At 37.6% G+C, this 25,590-nt stretch overlaps 1 protein-coding gene across 4 annotated transcripts in view; it reads left to right on the forward strand.

The window, feature by feature from the left end:
• The first annotated feature begins 3,428 nt into the window (after positions 1 to 3,428).
• Positions 3,429 to 25,590, forward strand: part of exoc6 (exocyst complex component 6) — a 56,482-nt gene continuing 34,320 nt past the window's right edge. For 2 of the 4 annotated variants that reach the window (XM_088284183.1, XM_088284184.1), the window contains exons 1-10: positions 3,429 to 3,579; positions 9,267 to 9,438; positions 12,416 to 12,463; positions 15,073 to 15,163; positions 16,103 to 16,148; positions 20,867 to 20,920; positions 23,003 to 23,153; positions 23,230 to 23,385; positions 23,906 to 23,974; positions 24,071 to 24,154. In XM_088284183.1, coding sequence (XP_088140309.1) covers positions 3,482 to 3,579; positions 9,267 to 9,438; positions 12,416 to 12,463; positions 15,073 to 15,163; positions 16,103 to 16,148; positions 20,867 to 20,920; positions 23,003 to 23,153; positions 23,230 to 23,385; positions 23,906 to 23,974; positions 24,071 to 24,154 — 969 coding nt within the window. In that variant the 5' untranslated portion in view covers positions 3,429 to 3,481. Of the gene's footprint in view, positions 3,580 to 9,266; positions 9,439 to 12,415; positions 12,464 to 15,072; positions 15,164 to 16,102; positions 16,149 to 18,442; positions 18,682 to 20,866; positions 20,921 to 23,002; positions 23,154 to 23,229; positions 23,386 to 23,905; positions 23,975 to 24,070; positions 24,155 to 25,590 lie in introns of those variants that run through there. The other 2 variants (XM_088284185.1, XM_088284186.1) reach the window with 2 other exon arrangements.

Consider the following 25,590-nt stretch of genomic DNA (forward strand, 5'->3'; position numbering starts at 1 on the left):
TTGATTCCAAACCCATTAGAACCCAACAAATTAAAGATAGCCCATAAAAATGTAAAACACAGACTAAGTGACTACATATTGACACAGCCATCCCTCTTGGTTTACACTAACATTTTACGTATGGCAGTGAATTAGTTAAGGGGGAACAACTCCAAACCACTTTTCCTATTTGCTGTGGCCTAAGGAAATTCAAGGAAATAGAGAAATTATAGGTGATCAAAATTGGTATCAGTGTGGAAAAGGTGCCATAGGCATTTCCGAGACATCCGCAAACCACGATCTGAAACATAATCCACAAATGGAGATAAATCGGTGTGGAGTGGTGAACACTCCCTGCACTGGTTGACCAATCAAAATTACACCAGAAGTGCAATTATGACACATCAAGTAGGTCATAAAAGAACCCAAACTGACCCATAAAACACTGCATGTGCACATTGTAAAAAAATGGGGAGTGATATTTACTTAAAAAAAATCGAGTAAAGTTTTTTCACTCAGACATTCTAAGTAAAAGAACAGTCTTTGAGTAAATTTCACTAGTTTTGTTGAATTATAGACAAGCCACATATCTCATTTCATACACAAGGTTACTCCATACGATTGAACTGACAACCTCCAGACTTGGAGACAACTGCTCTACACCTGAGTTATGGCTTTGCAACTTCAGGTGAGTGTGTTGCTGGTATCTCTAAAAGGCGGCCAAAAACTCTGTCACTGGCTGTAGAATTCTGCAGTTTTCACCTGACACCAATAATATACAACCAGACCATATCATTGCCATGGCTCATGTGTAGACTGGCCCTCTCCCAACCTTTCGGTAACAGGTTCGATCCTCTTGCGCGTTGAGCTCCGTTGTGTATGAAACGTGTGTGCAAAAACATAAAGTAAGTTTAGCCCTGGAGTGACTTTTTAAATTTAATGAACTTGGAAAATGTACTCAAAAACTCTTCTTGTAAAATTTACAAAAAAAATTGGACTTGCTGTGATTAATGCAATATTTTTGGGATCATCTTACTGTACAAATGGCAATACACAGTAAAACTATATAAACATTTTCCTTCCATCTGTCATCGAATTCCTACTTTAGATACTTTACACCCCAAAGGTCCATCAGATCCCCTCCATTGTTCAACTTAGTGTTTCAAATTCCTGCAGCTCTGGCACATTTCCGATGCTGCTATGCGTGTGCTTTTTGTGCGCGTGTGTGCGCGCGCGTGTGTGTGTGGGGGTGTGTGTGTGTGCGTGTAAAAGAGAGAGAGAGAGAGAGAGAGAGAGAGAGAGAGAGCGAGAGAGAGAGAGAGAGAGTGCGTGTGTGTGTGTGTGCGTGCGTGCGCGCGTGAGTGTGTGTGCACATCGACCCACTTCTTGTTTTTGGTGAAGTAATAAGGAAACTCATCGTCAGGGCTTTTGAAAAGACATACTACAGCCACACTTCCAATTGGCCAATTCATTTCAAGAAGAATAGTCGGAAATAGAAAGTGGTTGTGAAAGCTGCTCAGGTCCTGCAACTTCACAAAAAAACAGTTCCACAACTGCCATTCATATTCATTATTTGTTTGCATTCAAACTTTTAAAGTCGCCCAATTACAGACTCACATCTTGACAGAATGCAAACTAGTATTCAATATTCCAGTGAAATATTCAAATAGTTCATATTGCAAGTCTTCGATGCATAAGGTAATAGTAGTTTTTTCTCCTGAGTTGAAATGTTTTTGTTTTCAGAAAATTGTATTTGTAATGCTTATTGTTGTTCTCCATAAATTTACAAAGGTACTCGCATTCATATGACAACAGTAACCCCCATTATTAAGTAATTACTCATTAAATAAAAAATATTTGTTCATGGAATTTCTTGAACAGAAAATGTTTTAATAGTTGAATGTTATGTTTGATTAATTTCTTCTTCTTAGAGATGTCCAGTGAGGAGACAAAAATCCAGGTAAAAAAAAAGGATCAGAAATTCATTATTGCTTGTGAAGTTTTATTGAACCCAAAGTTCAGTGAATCACAAGGTTTCTTTTTCCTGTTAATTTTCTGCTGACTTTTGCAGGTGACTTCGAGTTCACCACACATTCAAACTCAAACACACTTCCTGTGGTGCTGACATTTTGTAGTCGCACACTAAGAGAGCTCAAATTAAGAAATGGACAGTAAAAGGATCCATGCTGCTTTACCTGACATTCCTAGTCAAAGAAGAGATGACAACGAAGAAGAGGAAAAACTTTTTGGTCATATTTTTGCAGAACTGGAATCTGTGGATCTTCCTCTGGGAACCACATTAAGGTAATGCAACATGGCGACACAAAATATACATGGGAACAATGTGCTGATTTGTAAAAGGAAAATATCGTACATTGCTTAAGGACATTGTAGGCAGGAACATATTGGTTATATCAACAAAAGCTGGAATTAATAATCGGAAAAGGTATATAGTTACTAAGATGTATTTCCTATTTAATTATTTAATCTTGAATTAATCTAATTTATATATTTAATTACATTATTGTTGTATTGCACTGGAGAGGGGATCTTACTAATCTCGTTGCACATTGAGTACAATGACAATCAAGGGCTTTCTGATTCTGAAATATCATTTTGTCAGGGTGCAACTTAAAATTTCCAAATATTTCAATGAGATTGTTCAAACTCATTTTATTTTAAACTTGGAAAAATATTGCTTCTGCAGTTCATGTGTAAACACCAATACTGTACTATCTACAGTAATACAATTATTTAATTTCATTTTGTGCGTTTTTTACATCATCAATTAAACAAGTGACAGTCAATATCCAGAATCAGAATGCCCTTTATTGTCATTGTAATCAATGAGAGATTAGAGAATTTTATATAAATTCCTTTAAATAATTTGTTAAGCACATTAAAAATACATACATGAGAATGATAACTCTGGGATTAATAGGAATCTGAAGCAATAAATTGATAGATTTTTGTGGCTTTTGAGTTTATTGACTAGTCATTGATTAAGTGAGCACATAATCATATGCAAAATAAATCTAAATGTACAACACAAACAGAAAAATCATGGTGTGGTACAATAATGGTGAAATATGATCTGTACTGATTAATCCTGAGAGCTACCAATTTGATAGAATTTTTTTAAGTAACAAATATGCTAAAATTATTTTTAATTATACCTACAGAAATCAGATGGATGATTGAGTCGAAGACACTGATCATCTCGCAGTAATTAACAATACTTTAAAAAGGCACAGGAGAGATATGTATCAAGATGCAACACCATATTTCGGCACATCTTTGAGAGTGTTTACATTTTAAACTATTCCTAGGAAATCACAATGTTGCATCATTTGTCTCCCTGGTGTCGCTAATGTTTTATTTCCGGGTGGACTCAGTTGTTTCTGAATTAAATATGGACCTCGCGCGCCCTCTGGAGGCCAGTGCTTCCATGAACTCCACTTGAGCTGCAGCCGTAGACAGCCATAATAATGCACACGTAATCATGGCGGAGAATGAAACGCTGGAGTGTATAACGGAGCACGAGCGAATTCTACAGGAAATAGAGAGTACGGATACGGCTTGCGTGGGTCCCACGCTTCGGTGAGAACATCTATTTTCTTATCAAGCCAATTCAATTCGCAGTGCCACTGAATGTCTTTTCTTTTAGCTTTTGTACCTTTTGTTCGTAAGCGCGTATATCGTTAGCTATCTTAGCAACCAGTAGGCTATTTTAGCAGTTTTAGCTAACTGCCTGTATATTGTTGTAAATTAACAATTGCCGGTGCATTAGTGAGCAGGGTAACGTCAACCAGCGTTTGGTTTAATAGCTTCGCATTTAAGTGTACCGCCTACGTTGACATTTGCCGAATTTGATAATTGCCAGGTGACCTGTCAAAATGTAAACACGAATTGTGGGTGTGGCTATCGGTCTTTAAGTCACGTTACTGTTGTCGTCTAACGGTTTGAACAATTACCCACTAATTACATTCTTGATTACTGACAAACGGTTTACTTTAGGATTCTTTTACTCGGTGTTAATGGTTGCAAGTCAAATTGCTGGATAATACAATTCGTCTTTTGAGATTGCTATTTACTAGCTGCTGCTCGCTTTCCATTTGTATTTAAGGTGTTGAGAAACATTTTGTCTTAAATTGAATACCTCCATCATACATAAGTCACTCACAAAACAAGATTAGGAGCCAATGAGATTTTAAGCTTTATTGTATTGGTACAGTTGCAGAAATTCGTTTTTGTACAACAATAGGCTACAGCAGAACAAGAGTGTGGAACATATACAGTAGTTTTAAAGTAAGTTTCTCCAATGATAATTCTTTAAAATAAAGGCTTTATTGTTCTGATAATAAGACTCGTGAATTTAAAGTAAGGGGCAAGTCTAATTTTCAGTCATGTAACTGCACAATAGTTATTGGCTACTCTAATATATTTTTTTCACGTTTATAGTTTAAAATAATAACTTATCTAATGTGTTTCTTCTCTAAGTGAAGTAATCTGACTCCCGATACCATTAAAAAATCATTACTACATAATTAAGAATGTTGACATGCAACTCATAAAAGATTAAGTGACTGTTTATATACCGTTAATATTCAGGTTCAGGTCAAACCACCGTACAATGCCCAATTTTAAATGTTCAAATTAAGTTTCTGAAGTAAAATGATTTTCATTTAATAATCAGTTATATTCCGTCCTATTTTTGGAGGATCATCAAAATGTATGAGTTTGGGATACTCAGGAACCACTTCTCTAGATGACTGATATAGTTAAATTTTATAGTCCACGTCTTTAATGTAAACATCCAATAAATCCAATATTTATCTACGTGGTTTGGGTTGCTATGTGTTTACTTACTGCAGCTGCCCAGTTGATAGTGTTAGGATGTGGCCTGGAGAATTTGCACAATGTGTTTACACCTTTTGGTAGCTGCACACTTTTACTTCCCCATTTAATGTGGTGTGACATGATTTGATGGAGAGGATGCTGCAGAAAGATAAATATATTACAGGAACACCTCCATTTCCACAAATGTAGCATTTCGTTTCCTCGCCAATAGATGGAGCTGTAACTGTAGAAAACAATCTTAGTCCTCTTGTCTCAAACTTGAAGTATAGCCTATCCAGCTATCCATCCATTATCTGTACCGCTTCAACTCGGTCATCCGTTTTTTTATTTCACATTTTATACATATATATATATTTTTTAAACCTTCCTACATTTTAACCCATCAACCTATCCTGTCTGTCATTTTACATCCACCATTTATCGTGGTTTTAAAGTTTTAAGTGCTTGCTATGGAGCCCACCATAAGAAGTGGTAAATTTCTTATATTCCTTTAGGAGTGGGTTTTAAAAAAATGTCCTGCTCCGATTTGGTCTCTTGTTCAAGCAACAATCAATTTTAAACACAGTTTCTGTGATCAGACATGATTTGGGTGCAATGTGGTCGTAAGCTGTTTGTTGTATTTTTGTTTTTGTCACACTGAACTCACTCACTGAAATGAACATGACAATGAAACTTTAACCACCTAAAGATGCAATGATGACTCAGGGCACTAGAATTCAAATCAATTACCAATTATCGGTGTATCTTGAATTGATGCACTTATTCTTTCCATACGTTTTTCTAACAGTGTTACCTACTAACTACTACCTACTACAGGATGGCCGAGTGGTCTAAGGCGCCGCGTTCAGGACCCAGTCTCCCCAGGAGGCCTGGGTTCGAATCTCGAATTTCCCCATTGTGGGACTAATAAAGGGAGTATTATTATTATTATTATTATTACTTGTAAAACAGTTGCGATTGGTCCAAAATGAATTTCATCTTAATTTACTTTTATTACATTTTCTTCAAAAAAAGGGAAAATACTGTGTATACATTTGATTTCAGTGTAACGTTTGCCAATAGTTGTTACTCATCATTGTAAAAATGCAATGGACAACAAAAGTGAGCCAAAATCAGTAAAAGAATCCTTGCAGTGTCACATCTTTACATATCTGAATCACAAACAAATATGGAGGATTGTAAGTGCTACAACATTAATAAATACGGATTATATGGAATAAATATGGAATTAAATAAATCAAATAAATTAATTAATGAAACGTGTCATTCCATGTTTCATACTCAATTACTAATTAAATTACCAATGCTCATATTTAAAGGGTGAGGCAATGATTACATTTTTTTAATTGCGATCAATGTGAGGACTTTGAGATTAATCACAGTTAATCGCATCGTTATAGACAAAATCCCCCGAATTTTGAGGTAGTTCCAAAACATTTATTTGGATAACACTTTGGTATCCCCTAGTAATTTTACCCTTGGAAAAAAAGGTATGCTGTTCAATTTTGCTACAGTTACTCAAAATGATCCCAGTAATATGCAGAGAAAATCAGCTGATCGTTCTATGACTGGGGGTGCTACAAATTCTGGCAGGTACCTGCCAGAATCTGTATCCCCTCGTAACTTTACATAGGAAAAAGGGATCTTGTACATATTTTATACAGTTTCTAAAAAATATCTCAGGAATACACAGTAAGTCACATGATGGTTAGGGTTCACCTGTTTGGGTCATCTATGAGATAAATTACTGCCCGCCAGAATGTGCATCCTCTTCGTTTGCCTGCAAAAGAGGATAAATGCTGTAATTCACCACACTTAACATTCTCTAGTGTTATCAATAATGATTTCTTTGCAAAACCTTTTTTTTTTACACAAGTGCAAATGTGCATTCCTAATTCTTTAAATTGGAGCGAATCAATAATTCGCTGACTGAAATACAGTGCTGACAAGTGCAAGCATTTTTCTTTTGCCAAACTTAGTTCATAAAAATGCAAATCAAACACAAACGTGCATATTCTTTGTTTCTTTGGATGAAACAGTCAGTATTAGAAATGGTGTTAGAAAGCCCACATTGTTTAGCGATGTGTAGTTTATTGTTTTTTGATTCATTGAATGCACATGAGTTAATCAGATGTCCAACTGTGTGAGTTGTCTTTGAACGCATCTCAAATTCAATGCAGAACGCAGTGACATTTATTTTTTCTTTTGCTTCTGTCGACGCAGCCATCGACCGTTACAAAGAAAAACAAAAACGTAATCAGTACGTGTTCTCTAATAGGAGACCCCCATCTGTACATTGCCACATAAATTTGTTTCCACTGGAAACATCCCACGTCCTCAATCCTCTTCCTTTCATGTCGTGTTTGATGACTTGAAATTCACTATGGTCACGTCATTAAAAACAATTTAATTGTAAAACTTTGTTTATATAACAAATGCAAATGCCGAAATGTCGATAGCTTTCCACCCGTCTCGCCTTCACTCATTGTGCGCTCTCCTTCGATCAGGAATTTCAGAACTTTATTTTTTATTTTTTGGCCTATTCCAGTAAGCGCCACAGCTGGAAGCAACAAACGCTCACTATAAAAGGAATAGTACGAATGACATTAATGCGTGATAAAGTGATTGTCGGCATTAATAAACTAGTGATTTAATGCCAAATTAACGTGTTAAATTGCCAAGCAACCCCCCCCCCCTCTCTCTCGCTCTCTCTCTCTCTCTCTCTTGCTCTCGCCCCCATATCTCCCATCTCGGACTCTTGATTGGCTGCGTTCTTGCGTGTGACTTTTGCTGCAGTCAAACCATGGACGTCTCTCAAATTGCAAATCCGTGAGACCTGTGTGTGGCTCTGAACACACAAGTTCAGACCACAAGGGGACGCTAGTATTCTACAGCTGCAGCAGACAGAAGACCCAATGGAGTCTAGTTTCATATATTGTTTACAAAAAAATGAAAATGTTTTTACTAAATGCAATAAAGGGAAGCATTACTGATGTGCCAATGAGAAGGTGTACGGACTGTTTTTTTTTTTTTTTGCGTCAGTGATTCTATTATTTGTCATTTTGTTAGTGTATCGATATGTAATATTTTTGCTACTACCCCTAGAGGTCAGTAGTGCAGAAAAGGCACGATCCCCCCTGAGCCTGCGCTTAGTCCTCTGTACCTCCAGCAGCATTTGGTCTGCAGACCTGAGGCAGCGGCCAGGTGCGTAGTGTGGAGGAACTCGGGAGAGGTAGACTGAGGCAAGGCCATATAAAAATTTAAAACAAACAGAAGTATCTTAAAACTCTAAAGTGCACTGGGATTCACTGAAGAGAGGCCAAGATTGGGGTTATGTGATCCAGTTAAAAGACGAGTAGCCGTATTTTACACCTTCTTGTTGGAGGTGCTTGAGGGAGGCCTGGCTGACTCCAAAGTAAAGTGTGCATCCTCACCATGATCAACAAAGAAGCAGTGTTCCGCGTCCATACAGCATAATCTGTGTACCTCTGCTCACTTCCACTGTTCATCAATCTCATAGACATCAGTCACAGAGGGGTTAATCCTTTTTATATGTTGAAGTGGTCATAGGTAGGGATATCCAAATGAATTTTGGTGCCAATTGATTTCCCTTTTTGGACGTTATAAGCAATGAAATTACAATGATTTCCAGTGGAGGGTTTGTAATCGGTCCCCTTACTGACTCTTGTAGTACCTTGGAGAGAGTGGAGGGCGGCGCGGCCATCTTCCTCATTAAAAGTAGCCATTTTTTAAGTCGTCACTTATTTCCTAATTTCTCCCAAAATAATTAAATAAAAAAAAAAAAGAAAATGATAACCAATTTCAGTTTGCTGATTATATATATATGGGCGGCACGGTGTACATCTGGTTTGCATGATGGCCTCACAGTGCAGAGGCTGTGGGTTCGACTCCGGCTCCGGCCTTCCTGTGTGGAGTTTGCATGTTCTCCCTGTGCCTGCGTGAGTTTCCTCCCACATTCCAAACATATGCATGACAGGTTGATTGGACACTCTAAATTGCCCCTAGGTATAAGTGTGAGGGCAGATGGTTGTTTGTCTACGTGTGCCCTGCGATTGGCTGGCGACCAGTTCAGGGTGTACCCAGCCTACTGCCCGAAGATAGCCGGGATAGATTCCAGCACCCCCTGCGACCCTTGTAAGGAATATGAGCATGTCAGTTTGGGCCATCTTGGATCTTGTCCTCCTTTCAATTAACAGCAACCAGACCAGCTTTACTGTTTTTGAGGCATCTTTTAATCTCAGTCTCATTTTGCTCATTCATCGGACCGATGAATGTGATGTAATTTTTTTCCCCCCAATATCGGTCCAGTAATTATCAGTCTGATAGTTATCATGAACCCTTTTGAAATATTTGCAAATTCTGTTTCACCTAACTTGCTCCCTTCTCACTGTGATTTTTTGTGCCAGATCAATCTACGATGACCAGCCAAACGCCCACATGCGCTTCATGGAGAAGCTGGATGCCAGGATAAGGAATCATGACCGTGAGATTGAGAAGATGTGCAATTTCCACCACCAAGGGTTTGTGGATGCTATCACAGAGCTTCTCAAAGTCCGGACAGATGCAGAAAAACTTATGGTAATTAATAAGGGTGTGCATCGCTCCTTTAAAAACGTTTCAGTATGATTCTCAATAAATGGGGTACGACGCGATTAAATTCATTTAAAATATAACTATTCAATTCGATATGGTACGGCTGTATTGTCATATTTTTTAATATGCAATCACAATCTCTCCAAAGCTCAAACTATCCATGTTGACTAAATTCAGTGAAACAACAAATCATCAGAAAAGTCAAATCAATTTATATCTGCTGTACGTCTCTCAAGAAAGACGAGTCGATAAGATCCAAGGAGGCAGCAATTTTTAAAATGTAACGATTCAAATTGTCAAATTAAAACCAATTTCTGATTCAAATGTTGTTGTTTTTTTTTGTATCACCCGGAAAGTAAACAAAATTGATTATAAGAGAAAACATATGTATGTAGGACACTCAACTCATTTACAGTGGATATCAAAAGTCTATGCAACCCTGCATGGTATTTGAGATAATGTTGTTTTTATTTCAATGGGATAAGTGGCTTCCCTCTTAGTGGAAATAAATAGATAAAATCAAATAATTTCTATCTGCGCTGTCCGGAACCAAATACCAGTTCGCAAACTGGTGGTTGGAGACCTCTGCTTTAAAAGATCATCGTTGTAAGCTGTAAATTCAAACTCGAGTTCAGCATGACCAATTTCATAAACGTAAGCTTTGGTAGAGAATGTTGACAAATAATGAAGTTATACTGTCATATTGGTATTTATTTTACATTCTGTATTTTTTCGAATGTCACATATTATGCGCATGTGGAAGACATTATGGGAAACAAACGGAAAAATGCATGAAAATGAAAAACATCTAAATTCTAAATAAATTGTTTAATTACTTGTATTGATATAATGTAGGCCAAATCCTGAAAAAAAAATTAGTTGAGCAAGTCGGTGATGTTCAAATTAATACCCTGTGGCATTATGGAAAAAAAATTGTCAAATAGACTGTGGATGCTTTGGCTAACCGTTAGCAACACAAGCTGCTAAAGTGTCTGCTTTCACTGTTCAACCTTTCGCAAAAATTCCTGATTAGCTGAAAGGCAACTTGACTGACTGACACTGACGAGAAGGGACCTGTCGTGTTAAATACTTTAAAAAAGTACAACCAAACTCAGTTCTGCTCCTGTTGCCTTTTTAATAACATATGCTAGCATGCAATCACTTCCGTACGTTTTAAGTTGGCATATGTTTTACTATGCCTACGTCCAATACGGTGAACCTTATTTATGTGTTAAATACAGAAATGGCATATGTAATTGAGACCGCACCTTTTCATACATATAATATTTAATATATATAATATTTATATAGCGTATTTTCCGGACTATAAACAGCTACTTTTTTCCTAGATTTTGAACCATGCGGCTAATAGTTAATTGTGCAACTTTTCTGTGAATTTTTCTTTCACCAGTAGTGGCTCTCTATAGTTCAGACAATACGCTAAATAAATCTTGATTTTTTTTTTTTTTTTCCTCTGGGGTCTGTTCTGTTTTAATTAGCAAAGTTGTTGTCGTGTTAAAAGGCACTATTTTAACAATCTGTTTATATACCTTTATGTGCAAAGACAGTACAAAATCGTTCTGTACATGCAGTAAACAATTTTATTTCAAAATAGAACACTGCGGTTTATATCCTGGTGTGGCTTGTATATCATTTCTTTTTTTCAGCTTTTTGCAGCTTATATACAGGCGCGCCTTATAGGCCGGAAAATATGGCATGTGTTTGTGTGTGTGTATAATAATATTTCACCTTGTGGTCGTGAAAATATGGTACATTTGCACATATTTTCTGTCAAAAAGCATTATTCCATATTAGCAGCTCCACATTATTGGTGATTTTTTGCTATTCGTGGGCCGTCTCTCTCCCCTGCAAACAGTGGGGGACCACTGCATTTATTTAGTTATTGTATGTTTGTTTTTAGTTTTGTTTTTTCCCCTTTAAAATTGTTCAATTAGTTGCAATTTAGTTGTATTGGTTATGGGTAACATTAAAGACTGAAAGAGTTTTGAAATTATTCATTTTGATCTTGACTTTTTTTATTATAAAGCCCTTGCTTTTGAAGAGAGGAGTTTTAATATCTACTGCGCTTTCCCAGGAATCTCTAAAACTCACTGAAATAAAAGTGTAACGGATGTGCAGTTTCCGTAATTGTCATTCATGACCACCTCTCTAACCATTTGTGGAGTCTTTTGCAGTGCCTTGAAAAAAATGTGATTCATATAGTTTGCCATGCTAGTCAGGAAACTTCCTTGTTGAAAGGATTGCATAAAAAGCCGACTGGTCAATTGGGTCATGGCTCTCAGCCGTGTGGCAGGAGCAGATAGTTCAAAAATCCCCATCCAGAATCGAGAAGTTTGTCACTGAATCTGTGAGAAAGAGCCTGTCACAAGCCATTAAACTCCATGAAAGGCCCAGTGGACCGATGATGGGTTCAGGTCCCTGCTGCCTGGTTAATCTGAATTTGCCTGCCTTTGTCCTTGGCCCTTCATGGACAATGAGCTGATTACAAGGTTGAGCAGCTGCAGGAAGAGCGTTGGAGAGGGAAAAGAGAGGGCATGAAGGGGTGGGGGTGGTGATGCAGAGAAGACAAATTGATTGTGTGTACCTAAGAACTTGTTGAATATGTCAAAGGGTCAGAATCTTGATCGTGCTATTCAACTTTCAAAAAGATCAGAATGTCAGAATCAACAGGATATAAGGAAATGAATAGGTGTGGCTTCATATTAAGTTCATTTACAGAATAATGGAAAAACCTTGATTGATCATCTGATTGCTTAGTGTCAATTAAAAAACAGAGGGGAAAAAATAATTTTTACAATTTAAATGTGGAAAAAGTGATGCACTATAAATAATTTCAGGATGTGTGCTGCATACCAAAATTCACTGTGAATCATTTCGGGATGTATGCTGCCTACCAAAATAATTTGTTCATTTTGACTGAAGTTTAACGTGTGTTTTCCAGGGCCAAGTGACAGACACTAATCAGAGACTACAAGAAGCTGGGAGAGAGGTAAGGCCATTGTGCTTTATGTCTGTCTTACACTGACAAAAATGATGAGCCAACTCCTCTGCCGTGCAACATATTCTTCAGCACCTTTATGCACATCAACGCATAATAATACCAGTTACACAGCGTCGTCGGTGCACATCACAAACTAACTCTTCTTCTTCGATGGTGGTCAGCCTCTGCTCTCGTATGTATGGTTGTAAGCACTCTGCTGGTGAAATTTATATAACACGCTGATAGAAAATAAACACTAAGAACTCATTTTAGCAGAAGAAAATGAACTCCTGTCGCTCCTTAATGGTGATGTATTAAAACAGGTGTGCACCAGCAGGAACATCAATGACGCAGGATTTCAAATGAAATAGTTCTAATCTATGTTTGTGTCATTTCCTGATTATTTTAGTTTGGATATATATGTTTTGCTGAGTGTCTGTTCTATTTGGGGCAGAACTTGATACCTGCTCATTGCGAAGAAAATCGCAAATTAAATCGAAATCGCAATACCTGGTCCAAGTCCAGATGAGCTCAAGTGTAAAACTCAAGACCGAAAAAAATTATATTTTCTTGAATACATAAGATACATTCAATTATGCTCAGCACTCTTTTAGATGGCATATCAACCTTTGCTTCATTAATAGTTTGTGCAGATAAACAACAAAAACAATGTCCTCTATATGTGATCCCTCTGCAAGTGTCGATCTAAGTTCATCGTGGTGCCGTATGTCTCCAAAGTTGTCTTCTTACAGCACTTGCAGGATGCTTGATGTTGTTTTTATTTATTTATTTTTATGTTAAGACGTTAGGCCAAATGCCAGTTTTTAACTCATTTACTGCCATTGACGGCTAAAGATGTCATTGATCCATTTTTTTACTCAGAGGGTAGTGAATGAGTTTTGGTGAAAAACTAATTTTATTATCCCGCTTTTGGCAGACATAATTTAAAAAAAAAAATGTGTGCTTTGACAGTCACGATCAGGTTAACCAATCAGATGGCTATTTTGGTATTCTGAAAAACTTGATTTCAACTTTCTTATGAAAGAGGACGTTGTTTTTCAGAAATAAAAAATATATTGTCAGTCCAACGGCCAAGTTTGAGACAAGTCAAAATCAAATGCCATGGATTCAGAGTCAAATCCAAGAAGACAACCCCCCCCCCCCAAAAAAAAAAAAACATGTTGAGTCCTCGTGAGTACTTCAGGCCTGTTAATTTGTATCTATCACCAAGTCAGTGGCAACCTGCCATTGGAAATAGTGCACTTTGTCTCTCAGAAGAAGACCATATCCAGGAAGTACTGTCTGAAATGCAATTTTGGGGGTAATGCGCTACAAAGCTAAGGCGTTACAATAATATTATATTTTCGGTGACCAAGTAATATAACGAGTTATTCTCATTTTTTTGTAATATTATTACAGTTACTGAGTCTAGTAATGCATTACATATTTCGGTACCCTAACGGTTTTTAGTCAAAGTAGTGCAGCTTACCACCTCTCTTCCTAGATTAGCTACAAAGTGAAGCAATGGTCATACTTGGACTCCCTTGGCTCCCTCCGATTGTAATGAGAGAAACATGTCTGTTTGAGCTCTTTCTTGAGTTTTGTTTGCATTTACACAATCATCAGCCTCCTTAATGGCTGTGAAGTAATCGTTTGTCACACCAATTACAGTCATGGTTTCGTGAAGTAAAATGCAAAACATACTCAAAATACTAGCAGTAATAAACCCAAGGAAAAAGCAGGGAATAAATTGCGAAGAATTGAATAATTATGCTTTTTGGATGTGAATTTAATGAATTTTGTTTCATCAATTGCAGTATGGAAAATAGTGGTTATTTTGATTACCTGTTCATGATCAAAATGCAAATGGTCAGCCTCCAAGCCGAAAGTGGCCAATGACGTCAAGCTACGGCACCCCCATCGGACAAACAAACAAATTTTTGCATTTTCCGATTTAAGAACCAAAATCATTATCATAGAAATTAACTCATTCACTGCCATTGACGGATATAGAAGTCAAAAAGTTTATGCCTCATTAAAAAAAAAAAGAAGTGTGCTCATTTGATATTGTTATTTATCCAACATTTGGTTTTACTCAATCTGTACTTGGTCATTCTTTTTCTGATAAACACACACATGCACATGCAATTTTATTCTAAGAAATGCAGTAAAGGAGACAATCTTAAATATGTCTCAGTGAATTTATTACCATATTCTCGGCGAGTCTGGCTTCAATTAGTCTTCTGGTCAACACCCAGACGTGGAACAGCCTCATTTATCTGAACTAGCAACTAAGGAGAATACAATGGATGCCTGTATTTTGGCAGTTCGACACAGATTTTTTGGGGAGGGAGGTTTTTTTATTTTTTAAAATGATCTTTCCTCTTTATTTTTATTCCCCCCCATTTCCCATTTTTTATCATTCATTTATTTTAAAGAAAAGCTTTCTGTGTGTGTGCGTGTGGGTGTGTGCGTGTGTGTGTGCGTGTGCGTGTGTGTGTGTTCAGTTTTTAATTTCACTACTGTTTTTTGAGCTGTTTGCATGTTGATTCTTTCCCTATATTTCCTGAAAATGCCATCTTCCAAGTTATATTTTAGTGCTCTTTTCTTCAACTCAGGTGACGGCTCAAACTGGGGAGGTGATTCGCTGTCGGATCCAGCAGAGGAACATGGCCACAACTGTGGAGAAACTCCAGCTCTGTATACCAGGTAGCACATTATCACACAGGAATCACTAACATGGTGAACGCAGGCACCAGGTAGCACCCAGAGACCACATGAGTTGCAAGGCTGTTCTAAAAATAGCTCCCCAGTGATGTGACGTCATGATTTTGTTGTAATGCTGTGGACATGATCATTTGAAAATATAAATACTTGCATATGTATTCAGAAAACTTGTCACATGCCGATATTTATTTGTTTCCTACCTTATTTTTTTGTTGGTGGTTGTGAGAAAACATGAACATGATCAGAGTCTTCACAAAGATCAATATAATTGACTATTAGTCATATCGCACATGACCACAAATAATTAAAGGTTGTTTGTGTGTATTGGTTATTTCAGAGGTGTAACGCTGCTAAAGTGAAGGTGTTAGGCTGTAGGCTCCAATCCATTCATGACCTTGTCAATGTCGGAAGTCAACCTCGAAAAATTATCTGCAATAAAATGTTCTATGTGCCTTCACTAGTCTATACTTGGCATGATGATTAATATTGCTTTTCTGGAATATGAGTTAAGCAGAAAAATCCACTAGTTTTTAGCCATTTCAAGGGGGCAGCCATTTTGTCACTTTATGTCGACTGAAAATCATATTGCAGTGACACTGGGCTCAGTTAACAATCAATCACGGCTCACCTGTTTTCTGAAGCTGAGCCATGATTAATAAACAAGGTAAACATATCTCAGTCCTCAGGATACAATTATGACAGAATCCAATGGCTTGTTTTCATTGTTAGCTGAAATACAGCTGGGACAACTCTTGTAGATTTTTTGAAAAAAGGGTTCTTGTAAGATTGTACCAATGACAAATCTGCTCGACCAGTACTGGTTTACATTACATTTGGGTTTTGAATTTGTAATGGTTTGTTTTGTGAGAACCTAAAAATATGTTGATTAATTTTTTCTTCTGCTTTCATTCTCTCTCGCAGTGCTCGAAATGTACAGCAAACTTAAGGAGCAGCTGGAGTCCAAAAGGTATCAATTTTGCAGATCGAAGTAAAAGTTTTGTGGGATTTTTTTAAAGTGGTGGTTCAACTTTTATTTGATACCTTTAATAGAGCTTTTTACAAAATTAAGGCCTACTCTGTCAAGGATAAAACCATTCTGAGCATCAACGTCATTCAAGAAACATGTTATTCAAAGACTCAATACAATTTCAAACACACTGTCACTTTATCTTGCAGATAATATTCGTGTATCACATTCTTTATTAAATTATTTTCTAGATTTTTAAAAAAATTTCAACGATAACATTTATCTGTGTTTTATCACGTGGAAGCACAAGACTGGTTAGCATAACCGCCTCAAAGTTCAGAGGTCGAATCCAGGCTCCGGCCTTCCTTTGTGGACTTTCCATGTTCTCCCCGTGCTTGTTTTTGGTTTTGTCCTGGTACGTTTTCCTCTCACATTACAAAAATATGTATGATAGGTTCATTGAAGACTTTGAATTTTCACATACGATTTGGCTGTAGTCCATTTGAGTCAGGGTGTACCCTTCCTCTTGTCTGAAATCTGTTGGGCTAGGCTCCAGCATACCTACAGCCATTCACTGGATGGATGGATGGAAGGATGGATTGATCCTCTACCATGTACTGCTGTAATTTCCTCTCTTTGACACACAAATTATCGTAGCCTGTCCTGAACTGTAATGTATCAATTTCCCAACAGGAGGAACGACTACACAACGGTTCGTGCTTGAATCAACTTGTATATTTGATTGCAGGAGAAAATTCACAAGTTGCTTGACACATCATCATTTACAACCATGCAAAACAACACTGATTATCTGCCGCTAAACTGAAGGTCCTAAATTTGACGTTTTTAATCTTCTTTTAATCTTGCAGCAGTGTGTAATAAAGAAACCACGACATTTAAACGCAGTAGGAAAGCAAACACTTAACTCAATGTTTTTCTTTTTGTACTGTCAATGATTATTATTGACTTGTTGAAAATATAAATGATTGAGAATGAGGACGTTCATTATATTCTCAATTTACATTTCTGTTCAATAATAAAATTCACTAAGTAAGCTCCACTTTATGGGTTTGCTTGAACTTCATTTTTACCCCATGAACTTTGCTGACAGAAAAATAATGACCCTTTTTTTGTTCATTACCGTGTACCAAACGAACAGGCCATTCACTGGCAAGACAATTGACCCTCAGTGTGCCCTTGTTTGCGAAAAGGCCCCCTCGTTGCAGTCCTGTCAAGGCCCACTGCCAATCTTAGGCAATTAGACCATGTTGACCACTGTGTGGGCTATATGTATGTGTTTGGGGAGGGAGTTCTACTTTCAGCACTAATGACATGGCTTTTCTGTTGTTTCTTTAAGAAGAGCATGTATCTCTCAAATACTTATCATTATCTGTACTGAATGAATTTGCTGGGCAGGTCACAGTCCTGCCACTTCTTGCCTTTGTGCTGTCGTTCCTGGTGTGCTGCACTCTGACAGACCTTTTCACTGTACAGTTTATGAGGCTGTCTTCTGTTCATGTGTGTACAACACATTTTACACTCACTGACCGACCAATTAGATCTCTCGCAGCCTGCCTATCAGCCTAATGATGGGAGTTCAGCACACTGAACTGATGGTGAACCCCCTTTGATTTGTGCTCACTTCCAAAGACGGCAATGTCTTTAAATCCCCCTTTTCCACTACACTGTACCTCAGTTTTCCACGGATGTAATTGGCTCGACCCGCTTCAGTTTGTGGGGGTTCATTTATCTGCCACAAAAGACGACTCCCATAGTCATTGCAGGAAACTGCTCTGGAGTCACTAGTTTGAAACCACATTAAATACATCAGTCAAGCGGGATACACTAATTAGCAGAGTTGGGGGTACGTCAAACAAGTCACAACTAAGTGTTAAGGTCGACGGGTGGGGGTAGAGGAGGACCCAAAATGCAGGGACGCCAGGCAAGCAATGTTCCCTCTAAACTGCGCGCGTGCGCAATCGCGCACTGCTTGCACACACTCAGCGCACAAGAACGTCTATGCAGCGCACAAAATAAAATAAAACAGAAACGCATTACTTAATATCTAATTTTAGAACTGATATATTCTAGTTAATTAGACCAGTTATATATATATATATATTGTACCATTTTGCAATGTAACTTAATGAGTGACAGGTGTCCAGCCAATAATGCCGTACAGTTCGTGTACGGCTACGCAGCCAATCGGAGCAGAACGTCGCGAATGTGCCCTGCCCATATGCGCCGTGCAGGTTAGCTAGCTAACAACAGTGCAGCGGAGTTAAGAGACGCAGATGCTAACCCCTTATCATGGCGAAACGAACGGTCAGTGACGCATCCACTCATCAAGCCAAAGTAAAAAAGAAATGTGGTTCTTTTAAGATGGAATGGCTGTCAGAGTATGTGAAAATAGAAGAACAAGCGGTGAAACTGAGTGAGATTTTTTTCCTTTTCGAGTGAGAAAGGTTTACTCTGCAAAACATGTTGCGAAGCCAAAGTAGCAAAAGCAAGAAGGACAGACGGGGACAATAAGGTAAAATTTAAATCAGATTTGTGCATATTCTAGTGACATATATTAATCATTAAATGCTGTTACTATTAGATAATTTATGGGCAGGGTTTCCACTACATGTAATTCATTTGCAGGCGTGATACTGGTGTGTGGCCACAGCATGCACATCTGATGTTGCTCAGGGAGCTTGTGTGTCTGCTCAGACACATGAAAAATTAGAGGGAACATTGCAGGCAAGGGTAACTTAAAGGGAATTTAATTAACGAAATAATAGGCAAACAAGGTACTAGGAACAAACAAACGTAACAAAGTGCAAAACAACTATGACTAACAAAACGCGGCTGGGCAGAACTAAACTGGACTAGGACACAGGGACAGGAACCAGGGATAAGCGACCGTGACAATGAAAAAAGAACAATGAGCATGGACGATGAACAAGGGCAACAGTGACATCCAATAAAGGGCAATGCACCAACGCCGAGTAGTCAGCGCCTGGTGTTTAAGTAGCGACGTAATCAAGGAGTCAACGAGTAACAGGTGCGTGGCTGGTGGGCGCATCTCTCCAGCAGCGAGGTACTCAAGGAGTCAACGAGTAACAGGTGCGTGGCTGGTGGCCGCGTCTCTCCAGCCAAAACGACACGACAGGACACGCGCTGGAAGAAAACGCCCCCACGCCAGTTGAGCAAACGTAAACAAGACATGACGGAAACGGACCATGACACTAAGTTTGCAGCAAGTTCAAAGTTACTATGGGAAAAATTAAACAAGAGTTGAGCGATGTCCCCACTAAATTTCAAGCAAGTTGAGTGAAATTATTGTTTCAGATAAGTCATTAACCTAGTCATAGAAATTTGCTCAGTCCGAACATTCATTGGAGTGATGATAAATCCATCCATCCATCCATCCATCCATCGATCCATCATATTGCGATTTTTCTGACAGATATTGCGATTTTGATTTAATTTGCAATTTTCTTCGCATTGAGCAGTGACCTTTACCGACATGACAGAAGATGCCATCATACCATTAAAAACAATAAAAGCTGTTGTAATGCAGAGACACTAAAGAGGTTTTGTGAGGGGGGGCAGTTCTTTCTCAAGTTTTTAAAAACTACTTTCTGTCAGGTCTAATTTGTATTTATGTGTAACTGTGTATATAAAAATGCATTTTTTTAAACTGCAAAATGTTTTACATTTCCTACTAATGTACATTTTCATTGTACATAAATGTCAGATTATATGTCAATAAAATGATTGTCCCTTAGCAAAGCTAAATTGATTAAAATATAACATTTTGAGACCTATTATTGTGTTGCTCTCAAAACACATTACTCTGTGGCGCAAAATAATGGAAATATTATTGATGCGAAGATAAATATTTAATATACGTTTGACATTGAACCCCTTCGTCACAATGACGTCAGCCGTTTACGTGTTCCAGTCTGAGAGCGTCTGCTTAATTGCTAATGTAGCAGTCGTTTAATTTTTTGTCGAGATACACATTGATTGAAATACAACATTTCTAGTCACAACTGCTAGCTCTCCGCCCCAACGTGGATCGAGCTAGACTTCTGTTAAGTTTACTGTACGCCTAAGCAATTATTTTGGGTCCTTCCCGATGCTGTATTTTACTTAAGCAATTAGCTCGCTTTGCGACACCTCGTTCGCCTCCTCATTTAAAACGCTACAGCCAATCGCATTGGCTCACACAGGGACTATATAGAGTTTTCAATCAAAGTACCGTGCGTGTTTTTGGAACGTGGGAGGAAACTGGGGTACCCGGAGAAACTCACACAGGCACGGGGAGAACATGGAAATTTCACACAGGAAGGCTGGAGCCTTGAATCAAATCCCGCACCTCTGAACTGTTAGGCCGACGTGCTAGCCAGTCATCCACTGTACCATGGGCTTTATGCCCCTAGCAAGGTCACCCATGGAAAACGGGTCCTTGATGAGAATCAGGGGAACTAATCTAATTTATATCACTATCCTCACACGAAATTCATATGCTGTTTGGGTAAGTCTCATGTACTACACCACTAATACATGCTATAGACCACTGTATGCGATGGGATCTTGGGTCCTTAAACTGGTTAATATTTTTCTAAACGTTGTTTTTATTGATTTTATATGTGTTTTCCACGTAAATTGTGGAAGACGATTTAACAGTAATTTTACTCCTTACTATTTACAATTTATCTGCTTAGATACTACGCTGCACTGAAGACTATGGAACAACTGGAGAAGGTCTACATCCCTCGGTGAGAAATTCACGATATATCCATGGCGCTGGCAAGAAATCTCCAGTAAAACTGTCTGCAAACAATGATGCTGAATAGGTTGCTTTGAAATATTGTATTTTTCAGCCCATAAGGTGGATTTAAAACACTAACTTTATGAATTCAAATCTCCCCTCAAAACCCACCTGCTCATATAAGCAATATGGACAAATAAATAATTACATCCATTAGCTATATAAAAATTTCTTTTCAATAACATCTTTATCTTTTGTGAAGTACTTTGGATATTCCATTTTTTTCAGCCGTTCTTTCCAAATTTTATTTTGTGCTCCTGTAATGTGCAAAATGGTGGTTCTTAATTAATCTTAAAATGTATTTTTACATGTTCTGTACTTTATTTCAACATTGTTTGCCCTTAACTTTATAAATCATTTATATAACTTTTTTTTTCTTTACATGAATTCTCAAACCCTTTTCTAGTCCTTGTCTTCATAACACAGTTCCTTTTTTTTTTTTTTATCGGCAATGTTTCTCATGTGATGACATTACAATTGACAGGACAGAAATTAATTATATGCAATACATATCGTGGTCTTCATTTGCATAAAGGTCATTCCCTTTTAGTTGCCCTTTAGCGCATCTTGACGGAATAATATATCTTTACTGTCAGTCTTGTGATTTGTAATTCACATTCTTTCATTTTGGTTTTGCCTGAAAGTAATGTTGGACAATTGCAAATGAAACAGAAAATATTTTTCTGCTTCTCTTCTGATGCAGCTACAAATAGTCGGTGTAGTCCTCCACTATGCTACAATTTACAATTGCATTTAAATCACAAAATATGTGTTTAATTGCTTAATACGTTTGTGTTAAGTGCTAATGTTTTTTCTATATGTGATGCCACATCGGTTTGCGCTAGCGTTCTATTTAGTCTAGTATTCTTGCTGTTATGGTGGTTTATTTGTTTGGAATCATTTGACTACTGAATACAGTCATTTGTGTAATATGGGTTCACGTGTGTGTGCTTGTTTTAATGCTTGTTGTTTGTGCTTTATGATGCTATTTGTAAGTAAGTGCTTTGTCACCGTCCTGTGTAATACCAAGTAACAAACCCCTTTTAATGGGCGCATTAATTATTTGCACGTTGTTGCCATTTGTGGTGGGGCACTTTGGCATTCCTCCATAAATAGCTGAGGTTCAATCTAAGTGAATTGGATGTACCACTACTTTTGGAGTGAAATGTTGACAAGCAATTAGTAAATGATTGTGAAAGGAAAATGAAGCTTAAAATATGTTTCATGAACCAATTTTTTTTTTTTAATTCTCTTGTTGTCAGTGTTGGTCTAATTAAAGGGGTTTAAAAAATAGTAAGTCAGTGTACTTTCAGCCCAACAATGAATAGAGAATGCCATATAGAGGAGTAAAAAAATACACAAAACTGGTTCATGAAGCAAATTTTAAGCTTCATTTTACCATTTATAATAAATATTTTCACTCCAAAACATAGACTCCTCATACAAGCGCAAACATCAATGTACTTTTTTAAAACAATGCCTTTATTGGTCTTGCGTGCATCTGGAGCCTCATCTTTTCAAATTGCAATCATTGATGAAGTATGCAGAAGCTACAAATCGTTTCCCAAAGTTTTTATTATTAATGCTACAGGTTCTTTGATCATTTACACCAAGTTATGCTCCTGCCACCCCTTAGAAATGAATGATTGCTCCACTTGTAAAACATACAACTATTGTATGATGATCTGTTAAATGCCTGGCATTTATTCTGAAACTTGCACTAAGTATGTTGGTCATGGTTTTTCTGCATAGCTTATTGTTAGCGTTCATATTGTGGTTTTTACAATAGGTTTCAAGTTTTCTTTTTTTCAGCCATAAAAAAAATTCTGGTGGAGACAAAAAACTCTTGCTGACAGTTTCGGCCGTCACTTAAGCCTTCGTCAGTGCTGTCAGACTTCCGTGTAATGTGTCTTATATTATTATTGACATGGCCTTGATCTGTAAGTGTTCAGTTCTCTTCGATTAGAGAGTCTCAATTGCACTACGAATATGCCTTTTTTAAGCAGTAGTTGTCCTGTGTCTCATGCAGAGTTAGCCAATATAGGTTCTGTCAGATCATGGCTGAAAACCTGCCCAGACTGAGGGAGGAGATAAAGGAGATCTCTATGTCTGACCTAAAGGACTTCCTGGAGAGCATCAGAAAACACTCAGACAAAGTTGGAGAGACTGCCATGAGACAGGTTTTTGCATTTGTACTCTCAATCATGCCGCAAAATTTGTCTTTGTCACTAATATGATATATGTTTGTCCCTCCAGGCACAACAACACAGAACCTTTAACAGTGCAGTTGCAAAGCAGGCCAGTGTGGGCCACTACACTAAGCCTTTGTATTCTTTCAATGGTCAAACACACACGAACAACAGTCTCATGATGGACGATGACGCAGAAGAGGCGGATGATGCTGATGAGGAGGTAATGAAACTGCACTTTTTATGCAACTTTCTAACCTTCTGTAGCCATTTTTTTCCGGTTGATCGTAGGAAACTGAAGCTTGAGTTTTATTATACAATAAACATGACAAAATAATGAATGAACAATCGGTTTTCTTTTTTGTAGTTTTTGTTTCTTTAATTCACATTGTGTATAGCAGTAAACGCTATTTCCTTGTCTAGACGTGAAGATAAATTGATTAGAAAACTCTGGTGTAATGTAATATTATAAAGGAAAATGTATAAAAATTTATTTAAAACTAATTCCCTTATTTATTTGCTCTATGTAGAGCTACAAAAAGTTTAAAGTACAAGAAAAGGTACTATTTTCAATACAAATGTTTTTTCTGCTAAACTACATTTAAAGTGAAACAAAACCGAATCACTCCAAAACACCAAAAATTATCAGCTTTCATATTTAAAGCAAACACTGCTTTGTGGGGGGAGGGGTGAAAACATTTGTATAGTTAATATTAAAACTGATTTGTGTTTTATCTTAACAGATTCTTACTGCTCAGGATCTTGTGGACTTCTCACCTGTTTACAGGTGTTTACACATTTACACTGTACTGGTATGTTACCCAACAGCAAATTACAATTCACTTTTATTTTAGAGTGCCAAATTAAGTTTTGATATGATATAATCCTTGACATTTATATTTCTGCAGGGAGACAGAGAAACGTTTGAGAATTACTACAGGAAACAGAGGAAAAAGCAAGCCAGGCTAGTTCTGCAGCCACAGGCTAACATGGTGAGTAACACATGTAAAAGTTAATTGTGTTCGATAATGCAAGATTTGCTTTCAACCTTTGCCAAGTAAATACAGAGCCATATATCACCACAACCAATAGTTTTTAATAATTAAAGTGGATGCATCATCAAACTACTTAACATAATTTAATGAATACTCACCTGAATTATATTGTACATGCACTTCTAGGATGCATCGTCACAAATTTATACAATACCATTATGATACATCTATATTTACATAGCGCTTGCCCAACAGCTGTAGCTGTAACGTACCCACCCTAACGAACACAGCTGTTAAAATTGCGATCAAAACCCATACCAAAAACCCCAGCACTATCCAGCTATTGCCAATCCTCCTTTAATGAATTCAACCCCAAAAAGTTTTTTATGATATTTTTCTTTACTGCTTCCCTAGTCCAAAGACGGCATTCTGATTAATATTGCCTTCGTAGAATCTGAATTAAGCAGCAAAATTCACCCGTTTCTGTCCATCTCGGGGCAGCCATTTTACCCCTTGATGTCAATTGAAAATGACATCCGGTAACAACCAATCATGGGTCATACCTGTGTGTATATGTATGTACATGTGTATATCCAAGTGCTTCTCAAAAAGTGTGGTGGGCCCCCCTTGTGGGGGGGTTCTGATGCTGAGAAAGGCGCGTGTGACCCTGGGGAACATGCTTTTTTTCCCCCACCATACTTCAATAAAGTGTAATTGCACATCCACTCTTGTAGTTGGCTGTGGCGATCTCATTGCCCATCGTGTGTAGCGAATATTTACTCTACGGTGTAAGTTTGTTGTGCAATGAACTGGCGGTGTGAAGAGCGGTAAACAAACCCTTAGACAACATTAAGAAATTTTTAACGTAAATGAAAATAAAGGCGGAGAGAAACTGAGATAGTGAGTCAAAAGAAAGTCAGCTAAAAGCATTATTTTTGTTTTCTTTATGAACAAGTATACAATGTAATGCAGAGGTGTAGCTATAATTATTTGATAGACAAATGCTATTATTTATAGTTGTGGTGGAGAGTGAGTGGTGGGGTGGGGTTAGGGTTGGGCGATATGACATAAAATCAATATCGCGATAAATTGGGCACTTTTACCTCGATAACGATAAATGCGCGATAAATTCCCCCTGCGGACCAAAATCAAAATAAATGCAGGAAATGCATATTAACTGTTTTTTTTTATTGACCAACTGGTACACATTACTTTCAATGAAAAATAAAAGTACAACAATCATTTGAATAAACATTCAAAATAGCTTGCTTTGCATGACTTGAACAATGTCACAAAGAACAGGAGAAAAAGGGTACCTCTGACAAAATCTTTTTCGGCAAATATATTGTGCTGAGATGCTGTAATGCCATTTGCAAAGGCCGAGATTTGTGTAAAGGTATCTTGTAAACAATATAAATAATGCCATGTGCAAA

The sequence above is a fragment of the Idiotropiscis lumnitzeri genome, chromosome 20 (genome assembly GCF_059441095.1).
Source record: "Idiotropiscis lumnitzeri isolate Australia: NSW breed Sydney's pygmy pipehorse chromosome 20, RoL_Ilum_1.0, whole genome shotgun sequence".
NCBI classification, from domain to species: Eukaryota; Metazoa; Chordata; class Actinopteri; order Syngnathiformes; family Syngnathidae; genus Idiotropiscis; species Idiotropiscis lumnitzeri.